The sequence below is a fragment of the Cebus imitator genome, unplaced genomic scaffold, assembly GCF_001604975.1.
Source record: "Cebus imitator isolate Cc_AM_T3 unplaced genomic scaffold, Cebus_imitator-1.0 Scaffold52, whole genome shotgun sequence".
NCBI lineage: Eukaryota > Metazoa > Chordata > Mammalia > Primates > Cebidae > Cebus > Cebus imitator.
In genome coordinates, this window is record NW_016107367.1 from 1,824,440 (window position 1) to 1,839,769 (window position 15,330).

At 57.8% G+C, this 15,330-nt stretch overlaps 1 protein-coding gene and 1 long non-coding RNA gene across 2 annotated transcripts; one reads left to right on the forward strand and one right to left on the reverse strand.

The window, feature by feature from the left end:
• Positions 1-8,222: 8,222 nt before the first annotated feature.
• DIO3 (iodothyronine deiodinase 3) lies at positions 8,223-10,407 on the reverse strand. The gene has a single exon (XM_017528099.2). It carries the CDS (start codon positions 10,188-10,190, stop codon positions 9,276-9,278), a length of 915 nt encoding a protein of 304 aa, XP_017383588.1. The 5' UTR covers positions 10,191-10,407; the 3' UTR covers positions 8,223-9,275.
• An 814-nt stretch (positions 10,408-11,221) lies between these two features.
• Positions 11,222-14,373, forward strand: LOC119471150. Its single transcript, XR_005200154.1, has 2 exons — positions 11,222-11,870; positions 12,862-14,373. It is a non-coding gene; the product is annotated as an uncharacterized LOC119471150 (long non-coding RNA).
• The last annotated feature ends 957 nt before the right edge of the window (positions 14,374-15,330 follow it).

Genomic DNA, 15,330 nt, shown 5'->3' on the forward strand with positions numbered 1-15,330 from the left:
GCTGCTGTGCGCGTGGAGCAGGAGTCTGGCGCTGCCCTCGCTGCTGTGGATGTGGAGCCGTAGCCTGGCACTGCCCTTGCTGCTGTGCACGTGGAGCAGGAGTTTGATGTTGCCCTCGCTGCTGTGCACCTGGAGCAGGAGCCTGGCGCTGGCCTCGCTGCTGTGCACGTGGAGCAGGGGTCTCATGCTGCCCTCAGTGCTGTGCATGTGGAGCAGAGGTCTCATGCTGCCCTCACTGCTGTGTTTGGCAGCCCTGAGCTTTGCCCAGAGCAGCATGATTGGGCCCAGCCATAAGTGGGGCAGGAAGTTCAGGCCAGAGTACACAGGGCTGTGACCAGAATGGAGCTAGAATCCAGCATCTTACTTCAGGTGATTAGGCCATCATGATGTAACAGCAGCCTCTCAGCACAGATACCCTCCCTCTGGCCCCTCTGCTTACCTGCACGGCAGTTTCCCATCTCTCCCTGGGGCCTTCAAGGTAAAGGGTCAACTCCACGCAGTGTCTTCCAGCCTCATCTTTTGTCTTCACCCTCTCCCTCTCTGGCCTCGTGGACTTCACTGCCATTGCCCGTACCTGCTAGGATGCTCCTCACTGCCAAGGCTTCATACATGTCATTTCTTCCCTTCTGGGGTTCTTCTCCCAATTTTTCTTCATGACACATCACCTCCAGGAAGCCCTCCCTGACCTCCCTCCTTGGTGTTTCCACCTCCCAGGCTTTCTGTATTGTTGATTTCTGTTTCTCCAGCTATCCTGACTGTTCTGTTAGGATGGTACTGGGGACAGGGACAGGCCTGGTGGGCATCAGGGACTTAGCAAGGCTGTAGAGAGTGATGACATTATATGTATTCTCATACATGCTCACTCGTGCACAGACATGTACATGTTAGACATTACACATCCTCACATGTGAACACACATGCAGACATACATGTACAAAAGCATACACACATGCGCAGACACTTGCACATTACACACATGAACACAGATAACACACACATCACACACAGGCACGTACCTGCATTACATCTTTGACTGAATGACATGCTTCGCAATTTCTTGGCCTTTGCACACACAGCTACCTCTCCCTGGTACCTTCCTCTGCCCAGCCCTGGCCATGACCTCCCTGAGTCTGGGTGCACTGTGGTGGCGAGCATCCACAGCTGCTTTTACAGTGCCCAGCCCAGGGACAAGCAAACATCTGCCCACTTCTCCACCACCCTCAGCCCCTGACAACTACCCTTCTGCCCTCTGCTTTGATGAGCTCACCTATTTTAGATTCCACACAGAAGCGAGGTTGTGGAGTATTTGTCTTCCTGTGTCTGGTTTAATTCACTTAACATGATGTCTTCTAGGTTCATCCATGCTTTCAAAAATGACAGGATTTCATTTTTTTTATGGCGGGATAATATTCCATTACATATAGGCATCACGTTTTCTTTATCCATGCATTCAGTGATGGACACTCAGGTTGGTCCTCTATCTTGGCTGCTGCAAATAGTGCTGCAATGAACCGGGAGTGCAGAGCTCTTTGTGGCGTGCTGGTTTCATTCCCTTTGGATATATACCTGGAAGTGGAATTGCTGGATTATAAGCTAGTTCAATGTTTAATTTTTCGAGGAACTTCCATACTCTTTTCTATATTGGCTGCACCAATTTACATTCCCATCAACAGTGTTGCAAGGGTGATCTTCTCTCCATATTCTGGCTGATACCTGTTATCTCTTTTGGTTTTTGACAGCCGTGATAACAGGTGTGAGGGGACAGCTCATTGTGCTTTCGATTTGCATTTTCCTGAGGATGAGTGATGCTGGGCATTTTTTCACATAAGCTCGTCCCTCTGTGCACACAGGGGATTGGCACCAGAAGCCGTGGATTTGCAAAATCTGAGCGTACCGAAGTTCCTCAGTTGGCCCTGTGGAACCCACATATACAAAAAATCAAGTTGGCCCTCTGTATACACAGGTTTCACATCCTGCAAATGCTGTATTTTCTACCTGTGTTTAATTGAAAATAATCTGTGGATAAGTGGACCTTTGCAATTCAAACCTGTATTGTTCAAGGGTCAGCTGTATCTGTCGGTGATTTGTATGTTTTTCTTTTTTGAAAGATACCTATTCAGGTCCTTTGCTCATTAAATTTTGTTTTTTGCTTTAAAGATGGGGTCTTGCCATGTTGCCCAGGCTGATCTTGAACTCCTGACCTCAAGCAATCCCCCTACCTCAGCCTCCCAAAGCTGGAATTACAGGAGAGCCACCACCTTCAACCTTTGCCTTTTCTTTAATTGGGATTGTTTTCTCGCTATTGACTTGTTTGGGTTTCCTACATATTTTGGAGATGAACCCCTCCTCAGACGTACGGTTTGCAGGTATTTTCCCCCACCCCTAGGTTGCTTCCTCCCTGTTGATTGCTTCTTTTGCCTTTTAGTTTGATGCAATCTCCTTTGTCTATTTTTGTTTTTGTCAACTGTGCTTTTGGGGTCATATTTACGAGCCAATTCCTTGCAGTAATTTGAAATCGATCAATCAATCAGTCTGCCTATCTATCTGTCATCTGTCTATCCATCCATCCATCCATCCATCCATCCATCCATCCATCCATCCATCCATCTCTTATTAGCTCTGTTTCTCTGGATAACCCAGACTAACACAGAATTTAAAATGTTACTTTTTCTTTATTTATAATGAATTAAATCGCAAGCGAACAACCTGGCGCGTTGAGGTGCCATGGGAGAAAGGGAAAGGCATTATATTTGGTACCTTTAGTGGCACCCTCCCCCGCTCTTTGAACGGGGACCCCAGGTTTTCATTTTGCACTGAGTCCGCAGCGTATGTAGCTGGCCGTGCTTAGTCCCAGGTCTTCAGATTTTCAGTCTCTGGAGAGTCTGGGGCTTCTGTCTGGCCACAGGCAACCAACCATTTCTGAGAGATGGAACTGACGCCCTCAGGGACCATGGCTTTATTGTGCGCACCTGTCCTTTGAGCTCGGAGACCTCTCCTCCCAGGCCCTCAGATTTGCCATAGCCTACTCTTCCTCCATGAGGGTTGTTATATTTAGAAAAATAAATATAACAACAACAACAACAAAAACCCAGACTGTCTTGTTGAATGTTAATTTCAGATAAACAACAAATCACTGTTTAGCACAAGCGTGTCCGAGATATTGCATGGTATATACTTATACTAAAAACATTTTGGATTGATTGTTTATCTGAAATTCAGATTTAATTGGGTGTCTTGTACTTTATTCAGCAGCCCCACCCCTGCCATCCCCCCAGTGCCTCCAAGCATTTCACTGCCACAGCACCACCGCATCCTCCTCCCCTTTCCCCAGCCTATCCCCCATCTCCTACCCCAGGCCTAGCCCAGAGCTCACCATCTCCAGCCAAAACCTGTGTCTGCCTCATGCCCTGGCCTCCCCGCCTCCAGGCTTCCACTTACCAAGGCCACTGTTTTTACTATTTCTCTTTTTATTTTTCTGCCATAGAGCAATACACATTCACTACAGAAAAATCACAGGCTATGGAGAAGCAACAAGAAGAAAGTAAGAAAATGCTCAGAATCCCACCCACACAAAGACAACTACTGTCAATACCTTGGGTAGATTTTTCTAGAGCTGTATGTGTGTGAGTGTCTCTGCAGATACTTAAAAGAAAGCATGCACGCTCACTGCCCCAGTTCAGACCTACTGTCCTGTAAGCTGCATTTTCCTGTCACCCTAGAGTGCAAAATCTCAGCGTCCTGAATTGTTTTAGCCTCTGGAAGGGATGCTGGGGACCCGAAGTAAAACCCCCAGACACTGGGGTCAGAGGGGCCTATGGTCAAACCGCTTTCTAGTCCATTACCTTGTGTATGGTTTGCGGGGCCCGTTATAGCAATATGCCACCGATGGGTGGCTTGAACAAAAGAAATTAATTTTCTTACAATTCTGGAGGCTGGAAATCCAAGCCCAAGATGTCAGCCGGGGTGGTTTCTACTGAGGTCTGTCTTGGCTTGCAGATGGCCACCTTCTTACTATGTCCTTAGATGGCCTTTCCTTTGTGTCTGCATCCTGACCTCTTCTTACAGGGATACCAGTCATACTGGGTTGGGGCCCACCCTAATGACCCCGTTTTAACGTGCTCATCTCTTTCCAGGCCCTATCTCCAAATAAAGCCGCGTTCTGAGGAAATGTGGGTTAGAACTTCAACATGACTTTTGGGGAACACAGGTCAGCACATGATGCCTTGCCTGGCTCACTCCAGACATTCGGAGCCTCAATGAAATGGGGGGGTGATCATAGTCATCTAAGAGGAGCGTCAGGATGACCAAGTCAGGCCGTCCTGACAGCGCACTTGCCTGGCACCTGGGCCCTGGAGCAAGCATTCCAGTGTGACTGCCTAGTCTTCTTGCTTCCCTGAAGGTGAATAGGTGGGGCCATGGACCTCCTGGTACCTCTTTACCCCTTTGCTCACCGGTTTGGTTAATCCCTCCGGGTAAGTTCCCAGAGGAGAGTTGCTGGGTGGAAGGTGGAGATGCCAGCCTGAGTCCTGAAAGTGCACATGTCCACTCCCCTCAGGGGTGGGTGCATGAATGTGCCCCCAGCCCCATCCTCAGGTCTCCCATGGCTCCTCCCCATCTGACTGCCTGCCCCACTTCCCTGTCTGAGGCTCCTGTCCCCAAAGGCTCAGCAGAGTTGCAGGCTCGTGTCTGTGTCCCCTCCCAAGCTACTGGACTCTTTTCTGCCTCTCCTCCTCTTCACTGGCCTTGCCACCCTCCTGCTTTGTAGCCATGCTGGGGACTCCTTGCTTTCTGAACACGATGAATGCCTTCAGGCCTCCAGGCTTTGCACTGGCAGTGCCCTCTGCCAAGGATGCCCTTTCTGCTATCTATGCTGTCCGGGGGAGCCACTTGTGCCTTCAAGGGGCAAATAAGACCTTTTCTGTGAACTCTTTTAATGCCCCTCCTCCCTCTCCTTGCTCAAAATGAAACCATCTGCTAAGCCCACACAGGACCTTGAAAAGATACAAATTGTGAGGATGATGGTGACTGCAGCAACAGCCACGCTGTCTCCTCACCCTGCTCCCCACTGACCCCAGCATTCCTCAAGGGGCCTCAGCCATCTGGATGGTGCCGGACACAAGTCAGCCTACACGTGCAGACCTGCTCAGATTAGACGGATTAACAGGTGAGGGGCCAGGACAGGAACCGCACGAGAACAGAATACGTATATGTGTGTGTGTGTGTGGTGTCATCCAACACCATGTGACATGATCCCAATTAGGGAAAATATGTCTGAGAATGTGCTTTTTCTTATGTGAGAATATGACATATCTGATGGTAAATATGTAAAATGGAATCTGGAGAGAAACACACCCAGCAGTCAAAAGGGGCTGTCCTGGCTGAGGGAGGAATGCTGATGATCAGGTGGTGGCTTGCGAACATTTTTGATCCCTCAGGAGAAATGCATTTCAACCACCTGGTACACACACACACATATGCTCACACCTACACTCCCACATACACATATGCACACATGCACACACTCACACATTATATGTATAACTGAAGCCAAAGTTGCAGGAAACCCCAGCTACCCCAGGTGAAACACACAAGCTATTCTTACCGTGCTTCTGCTGTTTCATTCTCCCAAATGCTTGACTTGATCTGATAAATTGATTTCATGCCCCGCTGCTGGGCCCTGATTTACAGTCTGAAAACTCCTGCTCTGAGGGAGGCTTGCATTTTCTGCTCTGGGTTCTCCTGTATTTAAAATTTAATATGGAGGATGGATTCAATTATTGTCTTTGTAAATTTTCACTTAAAGATAAAGGTAGAGAGAGGGAGCAATGGGAAATACAAAACAATAAAAGTCAAACAGACTTCCTGAAGGCGGCTCAGCAAAATGTGGTGAAACAGACCTCTTCAAAGGTGTGCATACTTCTCTTCCGAGTTGCTTCACTTTAAGACACGTCACTAGCTGGGGTAACGGGATACAGAGCTGCGCCTGCAGGCTGCTCACCCCCCTAACATTGGGGATGCCCGCCCATGGACCCCTGCTGGTCATCCATTAGAGTGCGGTAGGCGGCCATTCAAGCTTATTTGTGGACACAGAAAGAAGGGTGCAGGAAAGAGGGGGTGCCCTGGGAGTAACAAGTTACTGGCAGGCTACAAAAGGCTAACACCACCCTGACCTTGTTTCCAAAATACGTATTTGCAAGTGTGAGGGAGAGGGACAGAGAGGGACAAGGGCGCACTCACGGGGAGTTACGTTGCATTGCTTTTAGTTCTGTTATATCGCCAATGAGTGTGCATTGCTTTCACGGGACATTTTCAAGGAAAAGAGAGAAAAAAGAAGAAAGGAAAGGAAGAAACAGAAAAAGAAAGAGGGGAAGGTAAGAGAGAAAGAAACTGAAAGAGGAAGGGGAAGAAGGGAGGAAGGGAAGGAAGAAGAAGAGAGAAATAAAAAAGTGGGGGGTGCTCGGAGTTCCCCGAGCGGCGACCGGGAGCGGGTGCGGACCGCGTGCGGAGTGTCTGGCGCTGCAGGTCCCCGCGCTGAGGCGCGAAAGCGCGCTCCGGAGTTTCGATCTGGGAAGCTCCAGGAGGCCCAGGGGGTGCAGGCTTTCTGGCTAGGGGAGGAGGTCGCTTGGCGCGTCCAAGGAGACCCCTAAGCTACAGGAGGGGATGCAGAGCGGCTGGAGGGCGCTCTGCTGGGCCGGGAGGCTGCCGCTGTCCCGGGCCGCCCTCCGCGCCACTAAGACCCGGTCCGGGGGAAGGCTCTCCGCGTCCCGGCCGCGATCTCCCTTTCTTCCCGGCGGTTTCGGGATGAGAAGAAGCGTGCGCGGAGGTAGGGTAGGGGGTGGTGGTAGTGGGGAGGAGAAGCAAAAATCTCGTCGGTGCCAAATTTTTCTTTATTTTCCAATAGAGATTCTTTTAAAGGAAAAACAAATCCCCTAATTTAGGATGTCCGTTCCAAAAAGTTTTTACGGAGGAGCAGCGTAGGGGCTGGGGGCAGAATTGGGGACTGCATTGGCTGAACGGGGGCGTCTCTTCCATCCCGCCTGCCGCGCCCAGCCGCGCCCCTACCCGACCCTGCCAAGTGAACCCGCGCTCACATCCAAGCGCAAACCGACACTACCCACCCCCACCCCTGGCGACCCGGACAGTCCTGGGTTCCCCGGGCGTTGTCGCGGCGCGCCAGGGAAGTTCACCTGCCGGGTCCCCTCACCTGGGTCCACACACTCCAGCCTGAGCGCCGTTCACGGTATCCACCACCTCTCACTTTCTGTTCAAGGCTTTTCTGGCAAAGGGGGCTGCGGGCCAAGCTAGCCCGGAGCCCCCGGCGTCGCCCTCCCTCCGGGCATAGCAGGCGAGAGAGTGAGGGCGGGGATTTCGCGGGAGCCCTGGCCTTGACTGCAGGCGGGGACCTGTGTCTAACGCCCCGAACCCCCGCCCCTACCCTGTAATTCACCATTCTCCTCTCTGTGGTTTATCTCGGTTCACCCCAGTAATCCCCCACCTCGGCTTCCCAGCCGGGAGTGGGTGGTGGGGTTTGACTGGAGCTTGGAGAAGCGGGGGGCGGGGGGAAGCGGGGGGGAGGAGGAAGGGGGCCTTGGCAGGGGGCGCACCCAACAGCGCGCTGGCCCCGCTGTAGGAGCCGAAGCTGGAGTGAGGGCGCCCCTCAGCCACTACGCGACTCCCGCGGACTCCAGGAGCCTGGAGGGGCTGGGGAAGAGGCGAGGTTGCAGGTGCGGGAAAGGGGTCAGGGAGGAGTCAGTGCGCAGTGCTGCCTGCAATGGTCTGGAGAGGTGCTTTACCAGGTTCAAAGCCCCTCTCGCCCTCCACCTCCCACCACCGTCTCCACACATCGCCCGATGCTCAGTTGCTCAGTTAAGTTAGACGGGCGGCTGCAGGGGCAGCTGCATCTATTCGTGAGTGCGCGCGCGGGAGCAAGAGAGGATCCCCGCGTCCCTCCCGCTGCTTTCCAGGACCCCGCGGCGCTCCGCTATCTTGCTCTTCTCCCGCCCCCAAAGTCCCCGTCCAGGTGGGCGCGCGCGCTTGTGGGAGCTCCCTGGGCATCGCGGCAGACCCTCTTCCTTCTCCCTCCTCCTCCAGTGCCCCTGCCAGCCCAGGGTCCTTCCCGCCCAGCTTCCCAAGGCCACTTTGGGGACTCGAGGGAGGGATGTGTGTTTAATTCTTGCTGCTATTCAAAGGGAAAAGAAAATAAAGGACCAAAGGCAACCAGAAAGTCGTTTACTTCAAGGCTTTATTATTGGAGATTGAAAGAAGTTTATATACAGGAACTGTTTCCAGCAAAACACTCACCAAATGGCCTTCGAATCAGGGGCCCTCCACCTCTCAGCCCCACAATCAGCAGCTCTGCCTAGGATGCCCCTCACTTGGGGACCAAAGGCTCTCCCCCCACCTCTCTTTCCCCGGACTCCATCACCCCAACCCCATTCCCCAGGAGTCTCAGCCCTTTCTCTCTCCCTGGGGCGCTGCGAACCTCGCCAATGCCTCTCAAGCAATCTTCCTCTGGTCCCAAAGCAGACAACCAAACCTCCCCCCACCCATTTAAGGTGGTTTCCCCACGGAAACCCAGAGCACTCTCCCCCTCAAGGTTCAGGCGCTGCTTTGAGGCCCCTGCAATTCAGAACTAGCTCGTGGTCAAGACCAGTTAGAGACAGTTCATCATCAGCAGTGGGGCCCCTGTGCACCCAAAACAAGTGGGGGAAACTGCCCTGCCCACCCCTCCCCATCCCCGACATCCCTTCCCCTACCAGAGATAGGAAATAACACAAAAGCAACAGGGAACCCCTCTCCACGCGCGACAGGTGGGTGCCAGGCAACTAGCTCAGCTGAGCCGAAAGCCTCCTGGAACCCAGCTGCGCTCAGGGCCTCAGAGCGCGCGGGCGTGGCCAAGGTCTTCTCTGCGCTGCGGGAAGCACTGGGTCAAAGCACTTGGTTGAGGGCACGCTGGGGAGCGGGTGTAAGAAAGTGCTGTTGTAAAGGCAAATCCTCTAGAGGCACACGGACAAGGGAAAGCCGTATCCCGCGCTCAGAAGAGGATTTCCAGTAAGCCAGGCAGGTGTGAATGAGACAGTTCAACAGCAGAGTCTCAGGGAGGTAGGGGAGACTGTTTACGTGGCTGAGGGCGCAGACTCAGTCTGGAATGGTGGCTCAGCACATCTGTGTCACTGGGGCCTCGCCAAGCGTGACTTGGTTTGAGGCGCTTGCACGTGGGCTTCGAAGGCTCGAAGGCGCAGCCCAGCAAGTTCAGTCAACTGTGCGTTGGATGTTTACACCCTCCGGGGCCGAGCACCATGCAGCTGCTCATCATAGCGCTCCAACCAAGTGCGCAGCTCAGAGACCTGGTAGCCATCGGGGCCCCGGCCTCCCTGGTACATAATGGTGCCACTCTGGATGACATAGAGACGCTCGAAGTAGGCGCCATAAGCCGAGCTGCTGGAGTTGGCCATGGTGTCAAGGACCAGAGCGCAGCCGGGTGCACCTTGCTGCAGTACCTTCGCTGCGCTGACCCGGTCCTCCAGGCTCCGGTGCTGTGGGATGATGTAGGGGGAGTCCGTGGTGACCCAGCCATCGGAGGGGTGTGCTTCCTCGATGTAGATGATGAGGAAGTCGACGTCGCGCTGGTACTTGGTGACCAGGCGCTGGAAGGCGCTCATACGCGCCATGAACGGTGGTCAGGTGCAGCTGCCGAAATTGAGAACCAGCGGGCGGTTCCCTTGCGCGTAGTCGAGGATGTGCTGGCTCTGGAAGCCGTCGGGCAGAACCACCTCGGAGTTGGGCGCCGGACCGCCCTCATGCGCCTGCTTGAAGAAATCCAACTTCTGGCCATGCCACACTGCCTTGAGCGACGCCAGGGTGCAGAGGCGGTTGTCGTCGGATACGCAGATGGGCGGGTCGTCGGGGGGCACCTCCTCGCCTTCACTATTGAGCTCCACATCGGGCTCGGGCTGCCCCCGGCGGCGGCGGCCCAGGAAATGCTTGCGGATACACAAGAAATCGAGGAGCCAGAGCATGAAGGCCGTGCCGAGGAAGCGCGGGAAGAGCACGAGGCACGAGGCGGTCTGGGCGCAGAGCCTCAAGGAGTGAAGCAGCAGGGAGCGGAGCATGGTGGCTGCAGGCCCCGAAGCCCCCTGGGACCCCTCGCCCTCTCCGACCACCAACCGCGACGCGGCCTGGCGAGGCATCTGGGCTTCGGCGGTGCAGGGAGTTCAATTTATAGCGGAGGCTTCAATTGGCGGGAGACTCCACCTCCGGCCCGGCCCGCCCCCTTGCAACTTGAGCCCGGAGGGATCACCCAGCTGCGCGGCCAATGCCCTAGAAATCCTGGGCCAAGGGCGGGCGCAGGCGGGCGGAGGGCGGAGCGGCCGGGCCCGGGCCCCGCAGCCAGCTCTCAGGGGCGGGGTACTCTGGTCGCCGCAGCCGCCAGGGACCAGGAGCCCGACCAGGGACCTGAGCGTCCGCTGGGGAGGTCCTCCAGCTGGCGCGAGCGCTGCGCACCGCCCTAGTCCCCGCCGCCTGGCTCCGGCCCGCGCCCCTCTCGCCGCGCACCTGAGCCGAGCTCCCCGGCGGCCGCCGAGCCGCGCCGGAGCTCCGGTTCGCTTCCCGCGCGCCGCCGCCAACGCCGCCCACGCCGCTGCCGCTCGTGCGGGGCCGCTGCCCAGGTGCCGCGGGAGGCCGGGTCCGCGGCCGCCGCTTCAGTGGCCCAGGCTCCCGCCCCGCCAAGGACGCCGGCCCGCGAGGAGGCAACTTTGCGTTCCCGCCGCCTTCCCGGCTCGCCCGCGGGCGCCGCTCGCCTGCCGGAGCCCGCCCGCCTGCCCGCCTTCCGCGCGCGCTCACACTCGCGCCTCGCACACGGCCGCCCCCCGCACCGCCCCGCCACGCACACAGCGCTCCGCGCCCCCCGCTGCTGCCCGAGGCTTCCGCGCGCCGCCCTAGCCCGCGCCGCCCTGGCCGCGCCCGCCCCGTCCCATCTCGTTCCAGCGGGGCGCCGCGGTTCCCAGGTCAGCGGCCGCCCGGGCCCGGCTGAGAGGTGCGGAGGGCAGAGCCCGCGAGCGGGTTAGCGCGCGGCGCCGGAGACCGGAGGGCTGGGGAAGCGGCGCCGGCCCTGCGTCCCCAGCCGACCCGGGCGCGGGGCGCCACGGGCGTGGGGCGCGGGGCAGCGGGCGCGGGGCGGCGCCGGCCCCGGGCGGCTCTCCCACTAGGGGTAGCTGTTGCCTGAACGCCGGAGCGCTCCCCTCTCGCCGCTTGCCTCGCCCAGCACAGCCCCGGCCGCCGGGCGCACCCGTCCCGTTCGTCCCCGGACGTTGTTCTGTACCCCGGGAACGTCGAGACTGGAGCGCCCGAACTGAGCCACCTTCGTGGACCCCGAGCGCTGCGGCGCGACTCACCGCGGAGGCGCCCGGACGCGTCAAGTGCGTACTTTCAACCGTAAATGTGTGCTGAGCGTTTAGGGGTGCGGGGCAACTCCCTAACTCGAGGGGCCCTGGCCAGCCCTGCGGCCGCGTCCGAGACCTTCTGATCCCTCGCTGCAGCGCGCGGCGCGGGGTTGGCGACTTTGGCTCAGGGGCGATGGGGCGGGGAGGTGCCTTGACCTAGGGTCCCAGCGGCCGGGAGCAAGTCTCGTTTCGCCTTGGACCGCTGTGTACCCCAGGGCAGGGCCTGAACCAGGTCGCGAGAGTCTGTACCCCATCTGGGGAGCTGAACTGCCCGGGACACTCTCGCAGTTGCGGGGACTTGTCTGGAGCGGCGGGGCCGGAGCCCAAGTCCGAAGCCGCCGCCACCAGCGTCCCGTGCGCCTGCGGCCCCGGGGACCAACCGCCGAACTACTTCTCAGGACGGAGACAGCGCTCACCGCCCGGGCCGAGGTAGGAGCTGGCTGGGCTCGATAGGGCGCGGGCGAATCGCTTTCGGCAGCGAAGGAACGTGTCGGGAAAAGCCAAGCGCAGGACCAGGGCCCCAGCGGGCGCGCATAGACGCCTGCCTTGGCCGGAGGTCCGCCCTCCGGTTTTCGTGGCTTTGGCAGGGCCCTCTGTCCCGTGAGTTCCCCGCTGGACCTGTGACTCCAGGCTTCGGCAGGTCAAGCACCCGGGTGTGTCTGGAGGATTGGCGGCGGGGTGGCATGAGAAAGTGGCCCCTCTTCTCCTTCTCCGTGTTAGGCGGTTTCTCTGCTCTCTGGGGCAGGGGCGCACACCCCAGGAACTCACCACCTAGAGGGAAGCCAGCCTGGTCTCTCCCTCTTGCCTCACTGCTCCCCGAGCTGCCCTTCACCACTCTGGATAGAGGTCTTTCTGGCCAGGGAATTCTCCTTGGAACCGCCCCCCGCCCCCACCGCGTCTGCTCCCCTCCATTAGGGCACCTCTGAGTTGGTCGGTCATCCCCTTTCCTGGCCTCTTTTTGCCGGGAGAGAGGAGAGTAGAGAGAGCAGGCTCCTACAGGGCAGGTCTCTGAGAGGAGGTTTTGGGGGGACTTCTGAGGTTGCCCCTCCTGGGCAGAGGCAAGGGGTGTTGAGGGTTCCAACTTTTACCGCACAGTCTCTCGAGCTCTGATTCCTGATTTCTGGGAGGGGTCTGTCTAGGGCTTGTGGCCTGTCCCTACCCACACAGCATTTGGTGCAGGCACATGGGATGGTTCCCCAAGCTCCCTACCCACAGTTTCAGAAAATGCGTAAGCCACCTTGGGGCTGGGAGAGCCTTTTTGTGCTGCCTGAGATGTGGTGGCACGTGCATGCATGTGTGTGCGCGTGTGCGTGTGTGTGCGAGTGCGTGCACGCGCAAGTGTGTGTGTCCGTGAATGTGCCTTGTGTTGAAAGTATGGTCTGGGTGGTGGTAAGATTGGCCTCTCTTGTCCCCTCTGCAGGCCCAGCCGAATAGGAAGCATCTGATCCACACTCTAGCCCCAGGGATGTTCAGGGAAGCAGCCCTTCCTTAGGGCTGTCAGGTGCCTTGGGGACCTGTTGCTGTGTCATGGGCCCACAGACTGCACTCCGTTCCTCAGGATTCCAGAATACTGGACAAAGCTCGAAGGCCAGTTTGACTCCTGCAGCCTCTCATGCAGGTGAGGACAGACCCAAGGTCCCGGCGATACTGGCTACTGGAACACAGAACCTGGATTAGTGACCCCCACTCCACTGCTCTCCCTCTTCTAGACCCTCTCTCCTTCAGGGCAACCCCTGTCTCTCCTTCCCATCTCTCTCCAGGGCTGCACCCTTGGCTCACCTTAGACCTGGCTTTTCCTACCTGTTGCCCCTACCATCTTGTCCCGTCCCAGTGGTCAGGAGGGAGAGTACCGGCCAAAGGCCCGGCTCTACCTATGACTTAGAGGAGCACTAGGCATCACCCAGAGGTCCTGGCCCCCAGGGTCCTGGCAGGCCCTACTGTGGGGGAAGCAGAGTTAGAACTGGGGCTGCTTCTCCTGCCCCGCAGCCTGGCTGGGCCTCCTCCGCCTCCCTTTCTGCCTGCCCTCTTACAACTCCAGCAGGGGGCGGGCAGGGGAAAGAAAAGGAGGGACAAGCTGGATGGGGTCCATCTGGTGTCCAGGAGCAACTTGGAGAGAGGCGGGGAGGAGACTGGCGGCAGGGCCCTGGCAGATCAGGAGAGGGCTGGCCTTTGGATGGCCTTCTGATCCCAAGCCCATCCTCCCGGGGCAGTCTGCCCTTGAAAGGGAGGGGCTTGGTGGACCCTGGCGCGGACGCCTCCCCTCACTGCTGCAGTGTGGGGCATGATAGGCGGGTTTGCAGTGGGCACAGCCTCTCTCCAGAGCAGCTCCCAGGACCCAGAGAGGCTGTCGCAGAGACTCCCCTCTGGGGTAGGGTGGGTCCTAATGGCCCTTGGTTCCCCTGCGGGAGGACCTCCTGAGGCTTCAGGCAAGAGCTGGTCCATGCCTGGAGGATGGTGCTGGCGATCGGCAGGTGTGTGCGCCTCGGCGGCCCTGCTGCCTGGTGCTCAGCCCTGCTTCAACACTCACCCTTTGTCTCCCGTCCCCATCCACCGGCCTCTTGAAGCACAGAGAGCCTCTGGGGAGTTTCCTTCCTCTGGGCTTCTGCTAATGCTATCACCTGCTCCCCTCTTCCACCTGGAGACCCCCATTTCTCCTCCTCCTCTGCTGCCCTCACCTCCGCCTGGGCCCTCCCAGCTCCCGGGAGACAGGAGATGGCTGAACTCCACTCCCGCTCGCTCGTCATCCTCTTCAGCGGTCCTCCTGGAGCCGTCCTCGGGACCGCAGCCTCCACAGCCCCGGGGCTCACCCCCGGCTTCATGTCTGCCACTGACTCCAGACCTGCCCCTCCCAGGCTAGCCCAGATGAGATCCTGTGCAGTGACTAACCCAAACCAGCGCGGGGCAGGGACCCAATAAACCTCTGTGAACCGAGTCAATGAGTGTGGTGTGGACTTACTGAAAACTCGTTTTGGGAGAAATGCAGGGATTTCACTCTGTCCTTTTGCACACCTGCAGCAGTGAGCTGGGGGCATGTCAGCAGCCAGGGCTGAGCGTAGCTGGTCAGGACCTGCCACTGTGAGCAGACACTTCTTGGGAAGTCCCCTGGGGCACGGTGTCTAGTGAATGCACCCGTGACCTGGTCACTGGCCCAATCTGTTTTCCTTTCTGGGCTAAACAGGTCCTCCCACGGGTACCTGGGCCCTCCCATGGAGGTGTTTACACTTCTCATTTGTTTAAAGAATGAATCCTATCCACACACTTGGCTAGGCTGAGCAAGGGGACACCAGGCAGGGGGTGGGAGGTGGCTGAGGGACCACAGCTGTGGTCTGAGAGGTGTTCCCAACATGGCAGATCTCCATCCCTCTGGGAGCTCGAGGCAGGCATGGAGAGGTGCCGGGACTCTGAGGTGACTGGGCAGGCTGGGATCCCAGCCAGGACAGCTTGTCAGGGCCCCAGGGCCTGGATCAAGCAGGGGTGTTTGGCAGCATTTTGGGGTTGGAGAAGGTCTGGGGCTCCGGCCAAGGCGAGGAGAAGGCCTAGGAGGCAGTGCCCTGGCTACTTGCTGTGTGACCCTGGGCATCTCTGGTCTCAGGTCTCATCTGCATCAGGAGTGGGTTGGGTGGCGACTTTCAGTGCCTTCTCCATTCGGTCATTCTACATGCCAGAAGGTTCTAGGAAGCTCTAGTAGACCCCGAGCTGCCCCTGCCTGCTGCTCTGTGGCTGCTGAGAGCCCCACTTGAGGATGAAGCTGCCCCAGTGCTGGTCCTACCTGGCCTCATGCTCTGCCACTTCCACCCAATACCGCCTTTGCCTGCCTGCTTCCTGCCGCAGCTCAGGGCCCTCCAGCTGGGCCTGGGCTCTAACTTGTTCCTGGCATGAGTGCAGCTGT